At 42.9% G+C, this 15771-nt stretch overlaps 1 protein-coding gene and 1 long non-coding RNA gene across 3 annotated transcripts; both read right to left on the bottom strand.

Moving 5' to 3' along the window:
- Positions 1 to 931: 931 nt before the first annotated feature.
- On the bottom strand, positions 932 to 4987 carry LOC148685256 (uncharacterized). Its single transcript, XR_015950442.1, has 2 exons — positions 4945 to 4987; positions 932 to 2726 (listed from the first exon to the last, which is right to left on the bottom strand). It is a non-coding gene; the product is annotated as an uncharacterized LOC148685256 (long non-coding RNA).
- An 11-nt stretch (positions 4988 to 4998) lies between these two features.
- On the bottom strand, positions 4999 to 15736 carry LZIC (leucine zipper and CTNNBIP1 domain containing). 2 transcript variants are annotated; one of them, XM_035120572.3, is made up of 7 exons: positions 15617 to 15736; positions 13280 to 13406; positions 11063 to 11198; positions 10486 to 10584; positions 9279 to 9374; positions 8880 to 8961; positions 4999 to 5384 (listed from the first exon to the last, which is right to left on the bottom strand). In XM_035120572.3, the coding sequence occupies exons 2-7, from the start codon at positions 13378 to 13380 to the stop codon at positions 5326 to 5328; spliced, it is 573 nt and encodes a 190-aa protein (XP_034976463.3). In that variant the 5' UTR covers positions 13381 to 13406; positions 15617 to 15736; the 3' UTR covers positions 4999 to 5325. The 2 variants fall into 2 exon arrangements, with proteins under 2 accessions (XP_034976463.3, XP_088527682.1); XM_088671556.1 differs by lacking the exon at positions 4999 to 5384 and having other exon boundaries at positions 8698 to 8961.
- Positions 15737 to 15771: the final 35 nt, after the last annotated feature.

The raw sequence follows: 15771 nt of genomic DNA, 5'->3' as shown, positions 1-15771 counted from the left end.
TCACAGGACTACTCTGAAAGCAAAGGATGGCTACAGCGCAGAGGTGGTGAACCCCTGGGCCAGTCTTCGCCTGCCAGGGGGTCCAAGTGAGCCTATGCATCCATTTCCCTCAAACCACGCCTTCTAGCTCATTAGCCGATGTCTCTCGCAACATCATCATGTGACTGAAGGCAGGACAGGGTTAAATCCTGCATTGGCTGTGTACCTGTTCCCATTAGAGAACAGATCAGAATTTAATCTCCCGCTTGTCCGCTGATGAGCAGGGGCAGGATACCATGTAAACCCCTTCTTGAATCAGAAAGAGGTAAACATCAGAATTCTCTGCTAGAACAGTTTCCTTCCCTTCATTTTAGTAGGGCTTTCAAAGCAAACCATCAAAAAGTCCTGTATAAAACAAAGAGGGCCAGCATCATTTTTAGCAGCACTTTGCACCTGATGTCCTTGTGCTGACAGGTGATTGACAGGTGGGTAGAGCCACCCACCTGATAAATTTGTTCAACATGGCCAATCCTGATGAGAATTTGGTCTGTGGAGCCAAAAAGGCTAACCACCCCTGCTATAGAGAATGTTGCTCACTAGAAAAGATGCACCTGTAAGATACGTATATGTTCTCATGCCGAGTAACTTTCCTTCTGCTTTCCACACCTGAAGAGGGACTTTCAGAGTTACTAATTTGCAGTCAAGTTTTTGAAAAGAGATTACAGTTTTACGCCAACAACACTAAGGCACCTTGAGCTTTCTTTATAATTGCTTTAAGCAAGTTCTGGATGCCTAACAAGAAAATACAACCCTCTCAAAGAACGTATTCAAAATTAAATGCCATATTTGAAACCATTGGCATTTTAAGGGGAAAGTTGTTGTTATAAAGCACTGCTTGTGTCCTTAAAAAGTAGATGGGTGGGGGAATATAAAATTGTCAATAAAGATAAAATGCATTTCTCAGTGATGGTTTATTAAAGTGAAATGAACAATATGCAAAGAGAGACAAGTAAATGCAAATCTCTGAGCTGAGTGAGGGAGAGAGATCAGAAGAAGAAGCCTGTTTAAAGCCGGTGTGACTGCTGGGTTTGGCTCAAGGCACGGATTTGCAATGGCACAGCAGCAAAGCTTCCCTTCTGCAGGCAAGGAACTAACCCTCTAATCATCACTAATGAGACAGCTACAGCATTTCAGGGAAAGGTCTGTAACCACTGTGACTTCACACAAGCTGTTATGTAGCCATCAGTTTTAAAAGGGAAGAAACATTTAAAATGATGTGATTCCCAACTGCCAAGGCCTAATCACAAGCCACAGAGGGCAGTGAAGACCACAAACAGGGCAGTCAACTCTAGGAAATGCTGCACAGAGGCTTTCAGAGTCACAAAGCTCAAACACATACACACTTCCCAGTAGACCTGCTCTCTCCTCTAACCAGGGTTTCCCCATATTTCTGTGGGACATAAGCCACCACACTTTGGAACTGGATGCTAGGTATGGTGGTATGGCTTCTCCCCATGTTTCCCATGGGCTTCTTGCTCTTTGAACAGACTACATAACAGGCAGAAATTCAGCTGATTGAGCTTTCCATTGTATTGACAGTAAAGGCTGCAACTCTTTACTGCTTACTTGTTGGGCAGCTTTTAAAGGCAAAAGAGCGCTGCCAGGGTGAAAAGGGAACCCTCAGTGGCGTAGCAAGGGGGGGCGATAGGGGCGGTCCACCCAGCGACTCCCAAGGCGAGCCCCTCCAGCCTCCCAGTAAAAAGCCCGCTCAGCTTTTTACCTGGAGGCTCGGGAGTCGGGGGGTGCCGACTGTCACCCCTGTCCAGCTCCAGGGTGGCACCCGCCCACCGCACCGAGCGAGGCTTTCTAGGCTGGGGGCTCTGTTTAGGCTCCATTTTGAAGTCGTGGGGGGGTCCCCTCTACGTAGCACGCATGTGCAGCGGGATGCTATCTACCTGGAGCCTGGACTCTCCGTTTAGGCTCCGTTTTGAACTCATGGGGGTCACGATCCCCCTCTACGTTGTACGCATGCGCAGCTTCATTACGTAGTGACGGCCCGCCCCCTGGGCACAGCAATTTGCCACCCCGGGGTGACAAAGCGGCTTCCTCCGCCACTGGAAACCCTAACATGTTCTCCACTGTAAAACCTCATATGTGACTTTTGTTTTTTATCTGTCAAATCTATGACTAAAGGAAGTTTTCAACAGCTCCAATTAGGGCTGCCATACATCCTGATTTTCCAGGACATTACTGGGATTTCAAAGGCAGAATTGACGTCCTGGGGGGGGGATTTCCAAATGGCAGCGCTTTGTCCTGGATGTTAGGCAAGTCAATCGAAAAATCGTGGGGTTTTTGGTGTTTTTGTAAAGAAAAGCTCAACAATTTCAGTGGTTTCCTAAAAAAAAAAAAGTCAACACTTTTCTAACTCCAATAAACTAGAGCTTTCAGTCCCAGATCCAAAAGTAAACATGACCTCAATCTTCTGTGTGTCTAACATTGGACAGTATGGTCTTGAGTTGAAGACAGTGAAAATTGAGGAGCACCAACCCACGGGGAGATTCACAACCTAATTTTGCTCACTGCAGATCAAGCTTTTTCTAGACTGAACCCACTTTAGGCTACAGGTGGAAATTGGATGTTTGACTTCACAATCCTGAATCCCTGCACACAGAAAGCTGTCATTTCCTAGGGTGGGAGGTGGGGGGTTTACAGCCTAGCCTTCTCTCTGACAAACAATTCCTCTGCAGCTGAAAGAGAAAGAAAGGGAAGAGCGTGCATTGGGAACAGGTATAAGAGGGACATTCAAACACACACATCTCACTAGCTCCTGCAATGTGAATCAGTGGAGTTCAGCAAAAGATTTACCTCTTAATTCTGGTGGTTTAACAGCCTTGGTATTGTAAAAGCACTGTTGTGGGTGGTGGGAGAGAGACTGCAGAGGGACATTTTCTACTTGCCCCTGTTTCATAACTCATAATCCTATTTGGAAATGTGCCGGCATAATTGATCGATAAAACATGGAAGGTAGTTGCCTGTTTTATGGCTGATTTACTGTGGCCATTGTTCACTAATAAGCCAGCTGTTCCTCCCAGCCTCATGTTCCTGCACTCCCAAAAACTGCTGAATAAGGGAGAGAGTCATGTTTTGGCAGCATTGCAGTATGCTACAGCCAGCACCCTTTTGGCAACCTACGCATGCCTGCTAGCCAGGAAAATAGAATATAGGCATTGTGCTTGTTCCTTTTTTAAACTGGGGAGGGGAGAGGGAGAGAGAGCAGCAGTTTCTCAAGTTACTATACAATGAGTTCAACTGGGAGCTGTGGCAAGGGCAAGAGAATTGATTGGCAGGGGTGATATTCAGTACTTTCTTTTAAAAAGAAATTAAAATCAGGCCCCAGGAAAGCTTACATATATGATCTGTAACAAGCAGAAGAGATAGAAACAAGGAAAAAGTTTCATATTCAGGATTAAATCAATACAGTTTTTCAAATCCACTCACTTTCTGGGGTTCTAAGTGAACAAGATCTGTAATGATTAGGAAAATGGCATTCTGCATGTAAATTCAACTGTTAAGACTGAAGAGGTGAGTCCTGCAGCAAACTAAGGTTAAAAATGAAGGGAAATGACAGAGAAAAAGAATGTGGATGGCTTTAAAATGCAAAAAAGGGGTGAAACAAGTGTAGAGGAGATAGTAGGGCAGAAAGATATGCTCTCCAACACCATGCCCCCACCCCCGCAAAAAAACCCCAGTTGGATAGTTACCAAGTTGTAGCTAACCAAGTCCTACTCCGAGTAGACCCATAAAAATTAACAATTTAACCATGTCTGCTAATTTGAGTAGGACTTGGTTAGAAGCATCACTAAAGACACTCTGCACATGCCAAGAGGCAATTATTTAGGGAAAAGCTACAAATATTGCAACCAGACTATGGGGTTTAGTCCTAACAAGCCCTCTACCGATGGAGTTTTCAGGGATGTCTCAACTCCTTAAATATGGGCCTAGCAAGAGGATGCCCTCCACAGACAAAAACTTTGCAAACTACCCACCATCCAGTGAGAAACCTAGTGTGACCTTGCTGTCTAGGGCTAAGGAGACCCAGATTCAAGACCGTACTTGGGCTGGCTAATTACTCTTTCTGAGCCTGACCTACCTCACAGGGTCATTGTTGCAAGGATAAAATGGGTGGCGGGGGGAGATATACAGAGAGGGAAGAATGGGAGAGGAAATAAAAAGTCTGCCACTCAATAGTGGAGCACCTAAGAGCACAGGTTTAATTGCCAGCATCTTCAGGTTGGGCTGCGAATGACCCCTCTGGAATCCTGGCGCACAGCTGCTGGTCAGTATAAACAACACTGAGCTTGATAGACTTGGGAAAAGGCAACTTCCTATACTCCTAAATGAAAATTGTTGAGAAGGAGCCCAAAGGGACGAGGGAACTTTTAAGCTCAAGCCTGTAAGTCAAAATCAACCAGCATCTTAAGTCAGGCCTGGAAGATGACAGGGCAGGGCTAACAAGGTCAACAGACAGCAAGCGCCACCTTCATTTGGCAACAGAACAGGCAGCATCTAAAAAAAGTAGGATTCTTCTGTTTGTTTCTACTTGGAAGGAAGCAGTTTCGTGCCTGCCTCCCAAAACACGAGGGAAGAATGGCAGATTGTAGCCAATAACACGCCTGGCTACAGTAGGAGGCCAGAAACAGGGCTTATTGACTGTGTTCCCTGTCATTCTGGTCCACAATGTTAAATTGGCCCAGAAAGCTCCCAACAGGGCTGCTATTGTTTGCCAATCAAGGCATGGAGGACACAATGCTGCCCATTCATCTCCCAAGAGAAACTGGGAGGGCATGAGGGCGCTCGGCTTGTTTTGAGACAAGCAAAACTGTGTCGCATTCCACACTAGAGCTACATTCTCTCCCCCACCCCACTTAAAAAAAAACACAATTCCAGCAAATCAACTGAACTCACACAGCCATCAAGTACCAAGAGCTGCTGAAGAGAGATGCTTTCTGCCATCACATGTAACAAAAACAATAGAGAAAACATTTTACTAGAGAAATGCACATTTTAAAGTGGGGAAAATACATACACAATGCATACATTCAGAAGGTTACACAATTAAGTTACTTGGTTTCATTTCCTTGATTTTAAAAAGTACCACTTCGTGTTTTTCGCCTCTGAACTTATGCAGCCCAGCTCGCAAAAGGGCACTTCAAAAACGGTCTACATTGTAGGTTAGCTTGCCGTTAAGATAAAGAGCGTTACAAAAAAGTTTGTAAGAAACACACAAATACAACATGGTAAAAAAACAAAAACCCAAGATCCAATGCAGCTGAACGTAGCCTGCTTTCACTGCTTTGATTTCTCTACCTCAAAACTTGCCAGCGCGAAGACCTTATCGCCTGATCCTGCAGTTAATGAAAAAGAGGGACTATTTTAAAATCCTGCCTTTTTTCCATCAGCAACATTCAGCCTCCAACAAACAATTATTGATTAACAATTAAAAGTATAAATTTATATAGCCATACTAATCACACACAGAGGTATTTGATAGTAAGATTTATTTATATTTTTAATACAGTGCTGCCTCGACTTACGAATTTAATACGTTCCGAAGGCACCTTCGTAGGTCGAAAAATTCGTAAGTCGAAAAGCACCATTGGAAACGCGATTTCCCATAGGAATGCATTGGAAACGGAAAAATTCATAAGTCGAAGCAACCCCATCTAAAAATTTGTAACTCAAAAAAACCCTATCTAAAACCGCCGCGGTTTCCGTTCGGATGTCGAGAAATTCGTAAGCATGCGGCCATTTGCCCCATCCGTAAGTCGAAAAATTTGGTTGTCGAGTCGTTCATAAGTCGAGGTACCACTGAATGTGAATAGAACTTTATGCACTTATAATTATATGAGTTTTTTATCCACTGTTTTAAGTCTTTCTTAACTTGGAATACAGTACTACCATATTGCCTCTCTTGTACAAGTTTCTTTTAATATTTTCCTTTTATATCTTTTATCTCCTTATCTTAAACCTGACCATGCTCAATTGTTCCCCTCCCTTGTTGAATTCTTAGAATACTCTGTGAGTTTGTTATACATTTAATAGACTAACAAAAATATAAACAACAAGAAACAATGGTGGACTGAACTGCATTAATTTAAATGACAGATTGCACTGATGTTAACCACTGATCTCAAAACCATGGATCTCAAAACTGCACTAAACTGCAGATTTGGGAGTTTCTTAGAATTCCCAAGCAATTATCAGTACAACACTGCCAGTAAGTCATATGAGGGTAAGATGGCAGGCAACTATTTACCATATTGGCCATAATATAAGCTGCACCCAAATATAAGCCACACCTTTAAAATTCAAGGGGGGGGGAGAGGGAAAAAAGACAATACCAAATAAAAGCCACTCCCTTAAAATTCCGCAGGCACTCACTGTTAGGATTTCATAGTAAATTCTGTTCCACCTTAAACAGGAACAGGCTTGGAAGAGGATGTTGAATGTGTCACATGATGTATACTTCCGTTTGTTGTGCTATTGTAATGTTAGTTCAGTTGCTTTTGCTTTGCTGATGAAGAAAGACACGTTTGGTCTATCTTCTGAGATGCTTTAGAATAAACACTTGTAAATATGCAAGTACTTCTTTCTGAGTTTCTTCTTGTTGCTGCTGCTGCCAAACCACACTAAAGCTGGATAAACTCTGCAGATAACGTGTCCCGGCTCCAAGAGCCTGGATCGTGTTCCAGTTGGCTACCGGAGGGAGAAGACACCCGGCAGATGCTTACCGGGCGGCTTGGAGCCCTGGTCTTCTGCGTGTATGCTGACACTCACACCCGTAAATGGCAAATGTAGAAGAATATCCTATGGGTACTAGAGAGGACCCGTAAGTGGGTTAAACACCTGTTCGTGGCACCGTAAATGCAAATAAAAAAATCAATACTGCACTGTAAAATACGGGGAAAGCGATGAATGACATCAGAATTAATTGCACAACAGTCTCATGCTCGCAAATCGGCAAGAAAACATTTTTGTTCCGTTTTACCGTATATCTGTTTCAGCAGCGAGATCATAAAAGCCAATTTTTGTAAGGTCGCAAATTTAAGCTGCACTTTTAACTTTTCACGGTCAGAATTTGGGGGGAAAGTGCAGCTTATATTTGGGCCAATATGGTATGTGGACTACTGTAAATGATTGACACGGTTTTGAAATATTTATTCCTACCTGGCTGGAAAAGAGTTAATCCACTTCCAGCCTGACTGGAGGTGGATTAACTCTTTTGGTGTTAATTCTGGTGGGGGCGGGACTGTTCCCAGTTTAAAAGGAGGGAGCATTGGTTTTGTCTGTTGAGGAGAGGGAGAGGGAGTGGGTAGGTGTGAAGAAGAAAGTTGAGAGGCCAGGATAGTGGGGATCTAGACGAGGTTCAGGAAGGCTCAATGTTAAATGTTTGACAGAGATTATCTACAACCGAAATGTAGCTTATAAATACATGAAAAGTTAAAGAAACAACAATGTTCTAAGGTTAATAAAATTCTTCTCTTTTGTGCCAAGAAGTATCGTCTTTATTTTTCCAGCAAGGTATCGGGACTCACAGAAGTGGTAACTCATTAGAGGACAAAACTTACCTCAGGAAAAGAGGCGAAAGTTTGTGTCTTAGAGTAACACTGAGGAGGCTTAGAAAGATAACCTGGGGTGTCAACAAGTTGCCAGCGGGGAAAGGGCAAACTTTTACAGTAGGGGGAATCAAGCCGAGAGAGAGAGACCCTTTACTGGTGGCAGGAGGTTATTCTATTAAACAGCCTAGAGTTTTTCTTTGATACCAGGCCATGTGAGCTGGAAGGAGAGTCTCTTTACTTATAAACCCACAAGAATAAAGGGGTTTATTTGGAGGCGGCGGGAGAAGAGTGTGGGTGGCTTCACCTCTGGATTCCTGTGTCGCATTCTAGTAATAGAGAGGGAGACATTCGTCGCAACTACTTATTTACATTGACTGATTTTGCCAGGCTGATCTACAGGATCAAGTTGTATGTTTTGACTGGGACTGATAAGCATCATTTGGATTAAAGTCAAACCAGCCTGTCATTGGATTGGAAAAAAATGCTATTTAAGTTACAGTACACTCATTTACTTGATCACTGCAGATGGTGACAGCAGTCACGAAATTAAAAGACGCCTGCTTCTTGGGAGAAAAGCAATGACAAACCTAGACAGCATCTTAAAAAGCAGAGACATCACTTTGCCGACAAAGGTCCGTATAGTTAAAGCTATGGTTTTCCCAGTAGTGATGTATGGAAGTGAGAGCTGGACCATAAAGAAGGCTGATCGTCGAAGAATTGATGCTTTTGAATTATGGTGCTGGAGGAGACTCTTGAGAGTCCCATGGACTGCTAGAAGATCAAACCTATCCATTCTTAAGGAAATCAGCCCTGAGTGCTCCCTGGAAGGACAGATCGTGAAGCTGAGGCTCCAATACTTTGGCCACCTCATGAGAAGAGAAGAATCCTTGGAAAAGACCCTGATGTTGGGAAAGATGGAGGGCACTAGGAGAAGGGGACGACAGAGGACGAGATGGTTGGACAGTGTTCTCGAAGCTACGAACATGAGTTTGACCAAACTGCGGGAGGCAGTGCAAGACAGGAGTGCCTGGCGTGCTATGGTCCATGGGGTCACGAAGAGTCGGACACGACTAAACGACTAAACAACAACAACAACAACACACTCATTTACATTCTATATGGCAGTGAATCCAACCTCCATGCCTGTTAATGAAGAGGAAGCAGATAAGCTGTAGTCATGAACTAAGGATGATGAGTGACCATTTCTTTTCTCCTGATTGTGAGAAGTTTGACACACATGATCAAGGAAAGAGACTTGGGGAGATTTTTTTTTTAACTTACCAAGGTCACTGGAAACTCTCACAAACTGGCTGAGAGCAGCTCCTGCATTTGTTGAAAGAAAAGTCTCATCATCAGGAGTCAGCTGTAAACCCAAAGAATGAAAGAAATAAGGATGAGTCAGCCACGAAACTTTTAATATCACTTAAACATTTAAAATGAAAGTGACATAATCAATACAAGAAAACATTTCCAAACAAGCTTTCATAGCTTCAACACTCCAGACAAAGCCTTAAATAGTGTTGAGGCGTAGCGAAAAAACAAACAATTTTGTAATATTCTGTGCAGTTTCTAAGGGATCCAAATTCTGCAGCAGGGTATAAGACTAGTACTACACAACATGTGTAATCCACACAGTTCCATTTATAGCCCCCTGAGGGACATGCCAAGCAAATTTAGTACCTTCTCCCCAAGCTTCCTGAGAGCAGTGAGAATTTCCACTTTTTGCTGAGTATAGACGTCCCGTCCCAACTTTCCAACAATCAGATCTCTGTCCATCTATAAAGGGGAAGAGAAAACCGGGAAGTGGAGGTGGATGACACTAATTATGCATCTGATGTATGAAGATTTACACAGCCCTTAGGAGTTAACACCCATTATTTGTGTACCATGAGAAAGAAATTTGTGGCATCTGCTAAGTGTCAGCCGCAGAAAAGATTGACCGCCGTCTCCCACCATCAGCCCCATCTGGCATGGCTCACAATCAGGGATGATGGGAGTTGTAGTAAAGCATCAACCTGTCCAGGTTACAGGTTCCCCATCCCTCCTTGGGCAGAGTTCTCCCATCACACATTTCCATTTGATTGTGTGAACCAGTTCACAGGCACCGCATGGGGCAAAGCTCCCAATCAAAGCAAAGCCTGTCTAAATCTTCTTCTTCTTCTTCTTCTTCTTCTTCTTCTTCTTCTTCTTCTTCTTCTTCTTCTTCTTCTTCTCCTTCTCCTTCTCCTTCTCCTTCTCCTTCTCCTCCTCCTCCTCCTCCTCCTCATTATCATTAACATTTGTATACTGACTGCCCTTACCTTCAGGTTTCAGGGCGGTTCACAAGATAAAATCACAACATGAAAGAACAAAATAAATAATAAAAATAAAAACAAGAACATGGGTAGGCAAACTAAGGCCCGGGGGCCGGATCCGGCCCAATCGCCTTCTAAATCCAGCCTGCGGATGGTCCAGGAATCAGCGTGTTTTTACGAGTAGAATGTGTGCTTTTATTTAAAATGCATCTCTGGGTTATTTGTGGGGCATATTAATTCGTTCACCCCCCCCCAAAAAAATAGTCCAGCCCCCAACAAGGTCTGAGGGACAGTGGACCTGCACCCTGCTGAAAAAGTTTGCTGACCCCTGAACAAGAACAACCAATAATCCCCCCTCCCCAAATTCGTTTTCATAATTTAGTCTGCCCAGCCTCGGACTAGGCAATGAACACTCCCAGCTTCTCATCTTTGCAAATCAATATAAAATATTGTTTAAGATTTGCAAGTTTTTAAAAATATGTAGATCACATTGGGATGCCTCATGGGAAGCGGTTTATAAATGAAATGAACTAATGATTCTAAACATACTGCACGTATGTACACTTTTTAAAAAGGTGATAAAACATAATTACCTCTGCCAATCTTGTCCGCAGCTGCCCTGGCTGTTTTTTGGCAAACATCCTGATGACTTCGGGGGTTTTAAAAGCCTGGCTGATGGCTGCTTGTATAGCCTGGAAGAGGAAGATTACAAGCTAAAACCCTCGCGAAAGATGCGAGTTACTTATATAGGAAGCTGCATTACACCATTGGTCCATCTAGTTCAGCACTGTGACTGGCAATGTCCCACCAGAGTTTTAGAGAGAAGGCATTCCCAGGCCCATCTAAAGATGATCAGATTTAACCTGGGGCATTCTAGATGCTAGGCAAATGCTCTACCACTGAGCTACGTCCTTTTGCTTAAGAAATAGGAAGCCGCCTTATACCGAGTCAGACCACTCAGTATAGCTCAGCATTGCCTAAACTGACTGGCAGTGGCTCCAACGAGTTTCAGGCAGGGGTCTCTTTCAGCCCTAGCTGGCTATGCCGGGGATTGAACCTGAGACCTTCTGCAGTCAAAGCAGATGCTCTCCCTTTGAGTGAGGGACCCAGTGTCATAATGCAGTGTTTTAGACGCACTTCGTCAAAAAAAGGCCCCCTCCAAACACTCACCAACTGCATCCCACTAAGTTCGTCTACCAATGTCATGTTTCCAGACATGATCTTCTTCAGGGAATCATTGAACTCATTCAGCTGCTCAAGGGTTTCTTTCTTGGTCTCTTCATACTCATCTGCATCCAGATCATCTCTGAATAAGAGCAAGCACTGCGACTCAGCCAACAGGTTAACCACAGTAGGGCTCTACATAGGAACATAGGAAGGTGCCTTGTACAGAATCAGACCATTAGTCAATCTAGCTCAGTTTTGTCTACACTGACTGGCAGCAGCTCTCCACTGTTTCAAGCAGGAAACCTTCCCATCCCTACCTGGAGATGCTGGGGATTGAACCTGAGACCGTCTACATGCAGATCACATGTTCTACTACTAAGCTTTGGCCTTTTTCTTTAACCAGTAGCTGCAGATAGCCTTATATTCTAACATTCATCCCACTTGTTAATAGTGGGCTGCTTTCCCCATCTCACAAAATTAATGATGCCAGTATTTTACTAGGCCACCTTGAAACAGTGTGGAGCTGCTGCTAGTCAGTGTAGGCAGTACTGAGCTACGTTACCTCTAGGTTCAGCAATAACAGGAGGCAGCTAATGTCCTCATGTCCTGCTTGTGGGCTTCCCAAAAGGCATCAGACTGGACACCAAGGGAAACAGGATCCTGGACTAGAAAAGTCTTTGGTCTGATCCAGCAGGGCTCTTCTTACATTCTTAACAACAGCAATACAACATATTGGCATGTAACATGAAGCGCTGCCCTCGGAAGATCCTTAAAGGATGTCTGAAAACAGGGTGGATTTGATTTAAATCAAACTGATTTAAATCACGATTTAAATCACTAGTCAGTAAGGCTTGATTTAAATCATAGTTTTCTACATAAAGACTAATTCTTGCTGGTATAACTTTAATATGCAAGTAGATGAAGATTTTTAGAATAACAACTTTTCATATTAGTTTTTTATCCCCAGTTTAATAGGTTAATCATTCATATTTGGACAACTTTACTGTTGTACTTAGGAAGGAGAAAAATAATCATTACCTTAATAATAACAATTTAAATAGATTTATTCAACTGAAACAATAACATTACAGCATATGTTATTTGTTTAAACAAACATCCATGTTTGTTAACTAATTTGGCTAAACAAAAACAATATATATATATATATATATATATATATATATATATATATATAAAAACTTAGACTGTCAGCCCAGCCTACACATGAAAAACTTAAATACTGTCCACTCCAAACAATCAGAAAAATATTGTTTCTATTCTATTCACTGAACTTCTTGAAACTTAGCACTGAAGGGGTTGTTTCTGTATTCATAGGTTTGTAGAACAATAGGATTAAGGTCTTTTTCTCAACTCTGTTCATGTTATAACATTTTTGCTGTGAAGAAGAGGCATGTGATCTCTGTTGAGTCAAATTCAGTTTTGAGAACTGCAAAAGTAAACCAAGCACCTGCGATAATATCTTGTAGGCAGAGAAACTGCCCAATAATCTTACAAAAACCTCTGGAAGAGCATGACATTGTGAATGGATTAATTGAATTTATTTAGCCCCAAAATTAAACATATACAACCTTATTCTACATAGTTAAAAAACTAATCTTTATTTCATGATGGAATAACCTTTGGGTGGTAATATATTTTCCTCAAAAAGCATTTTATTTAAAAAAATCCAATTTAAATCAAAAAAATCGATTTAAATCAAAAAAATCCGATTTAAATAAAAAAAATCCGATTTTTTTGATTTTTTTAAAAAAATCATTGATTTTTATCCACCCTGTCTGAAAAGGACAACATCCAAATGAGTGCATGCATCACCTGATGCCCATTGGTACTGGAAGGCCAGAAGGCAGGGAGCCTAACAGTAGGTGGAACCAAACTCAACTAATTCTAGCTTTGTCCACATCCTCCTCCCTGCTAAATTCTACAATGGCAATACTGAGATTATGAAGGAGGAATCTGGCAGGCAGTCCCACCCCTGGACTAGTATGTACTATGTAAGAAGGCAAGGTAGGGTCTGACTAAGAGCAGCTGACATTAGTGGGACTGTGCCCCATTCACCCTGATAGGCCAGTCTCCAATGACATCATCCCATCCACCTGAAAACAGCTAAAGACTGGAGAAAAAGATGCCTGCCCTGCGCTACATGTCATTAACACAAAGATTTTGTGACAGATTAGTCAATTTCAGGATGGCATTTATTACCTACACTCCTCCAGATCTTGCAATTGCTGCATTAGTCTATCCAGTTGCTCTTCCAAGTTCTGTTTCAACTTACTGGTCTCAATTGTTCCCCTTGAAGCCATTTCAAATTTTGTGCATAACAGACCACCTGAAAGAGACAAGAAACTTACATGTGGTGTGTGTTATTTAATCTGCCAATATCATAACAATGTTATACAAATTGATGGTGCAACTGCGTTTGGAATATTGTATGCAGTTGTGGATACCTCACTTCAAAAAGGATATTGTAGAGCTGCAGAAGGTTCAGAAGACAACAAAAATGATCAAGGGGATGGATTATCCTGCCCCCCCCATCCCGCATAAGGAAAGATTGCATCATTTGGGACTTTTTACTTTAGAGAAAAGGCAAACAAGAGGTGACATGATATACGTCATGATATTATTCATGGAATGGAGAAAGCACAGTGAAACATTTTTCTCCCTCTCTCATAACACTAGAACTCATGAGCATCCAATGAAGCTGAATGTTGGAAGATTCAGGATAGATAAAAGAAAGTACTTCTTCACACAGCACATCGTTAAATTGTAGAACCCACTCCCACAGCCACCAACCTGGATGGCTTTAAAAGAGGATTACACATATTCATGGAGGGCAAGGCTATCAATGGCCACATCACAATGGCTATAACAGGCACCCCCAACCTTTGGCCCTCCAGATGTTTTGGACTACAATTCCCATCATCCCTGACCACTGGTCCTGTTAGATATGGATCATGGGAGTTGTAGGCCAAAACATCTGGAGGGCTGCAGGTTGGGGATGCCTGGGCTATATTCTACCTCCACTATCAGAGGCATAATGCCTCTGAATATCAGTTGCTGGGAATCACAAGTGGGCAGAGTGCTATTGGGATTATGTCCAGCTTGCAGGCTTTTGACAGACATCTGATTGGACACTGTGAAAACAGGCTGCTGGACTAGATGAGCCATTGACTGATCCAGCAGACTTCTCTTATGTTCTTAAAAGGAAATAGCAGGCTAGTTATATAGCGAAAGTGACATAAAAGAGCTTTGCTCTAGTACAAAGGTAAATATCACCTTCTTTATTTAAACATGCCCATCCTATTCAAGAGGCTCAGATAAGATAATATTGTATTGGGGGATTATTGTAGCATGATTAACTCACCCTAGGAAGCAAAATTAATATAAAAAAAACCCAGGATGTTTGGTTTACTAGTTTCTAGTGCAAAAGTATTTCACGCCAAGGACCAATATGTTCAGGGATGCCATGTTCCCCCCCCCCCCCAGTTTATAAAATGTGTTTTAAAATTATAAATAGATTTCTTTTTAATCAAATAGGGGAGGGGACACTCATCTAACTCTAGAGAACAGCCAGTTTGGCTCTGAAAGCCAGGGTAGAGTAGTGGCTGGCTGGCCTTTGGAGACCAGGGTTGAAATCCCCATTTGGCCACGCAATCCCTTTTTAAAGAAACATTAGTCACAAATCAGTGTGCAATAACAAAAACAGAAAATCCAAATGACATTTAAGAAACATTACATACAAGCATACTTCATGATATTCTAAAAAAATAAGCAAAAACCAACTCCAGTCAGACAGCTCAGCATGTTATCAGCAATTTAGAACGTCATCTCTGTAGTCTAATTTACATGAGCTGCTGAAAGCTACAGAGAAAAAAAATAAAAATAAAAGCCTTTGAGGCCCACCTAAAAACATCAGTTCCCTGATCTGCAATTAATTTGAGGAGAAAAATGTTAGGAGGGGCCCAGCGACAATAAACTGGGAGCCAGTCCCCCTAACACAAAATACCATTTCTGACACGCCCCACTCTCTTTTGTAGCTGGGGATGAAGCCTCACCAAGGAAAATTTGCCGCAAGCACAACCACCTCTCCAGGGTGCTAAACCTTACCCTAAATGAGGAGGGGAAGCCTCTGGCCCCTAGGATGCTCCCCAGCCGCACCCCCCCCCACACACACACACTGGCATCACACCCTCCTTGAGCCTTTTTGCATGGCCGGATTATTCCCCTCCCGCCTCCAGTAATCCTCCTTGCATGCCCGAATGGAGAAGGGTGTGTGCACAAACTACCAACCTACTGTACAAAGGTGAAATTTGCACATCTTGTCCCGCCCACAGCTGGCATGTTCCAATCCCCCACCCCTACCCCAGAAGAGAATGGGCTGAAAATGGCTCCCCGCCCCAGCCCAAACCATTCAAAGCCCCCTCCCAGATCCTTACACCCTTCATACACCCACCCACCCAGCCCACCATCCCTATTATCCTTCTTCCACTAATAGCTTCTCTTCTTACATACCCCAGATTATCCCCGCATGCCCCTTACCCCCAGATAATCCACACTCCTTCAGCCTTCTAGAAAACCGACATTCCCAACTCCCCCAATCGCATCCTTTCTTCAGGCAACGGGGTCCTCTATTGCAAAAGCCCAAACCCTTCCCACTTCCGGTTTCAAGATTGTGTGCCGGGGGGACCGTTCCT

This window comes from Zootoca vivipara, chromosome 6, assembly GCF_965207765.1.
Source record: "Zootoca vivipara chromosome 6, rZooViv2.hap1.1, whole genome shotgun sequence".
NCBI classification, from domain to species: Eukaryota; Metazoa; Chordata; class Lepidosauria; order Squamata; family Lacertidae; genus Zootoca; species Zootoca vivipara.
This window is presented reverse-complemented; position numbering and strand designations above follow the sequence as displayed.

Bases quoted from the DNA above. Each gene is read 5' to 3' on its own strand.
- LZIC (XM_088671556.1), bottom strand. From the start codon at position 13,380: ATGGCTTCAAGGGGAACAATTGAGACCAGTAAGTTGAAACAGAACTTG. The intron at 10,585-11,062 runs GTGAGTGTTTGG...TTCCTCTTCCAG, and splicing joins AACTTAGTGGGATGCAGTTG to GCTATACAAGCAGCCATCAG. The intron at 8,962-9,278 runs GTACTAAATTTG...TTGGGTTTACAG, and splicing joins TCAGGAAGCTTGGGGAGAAG to CTGACTCCTGATGATGAGAC.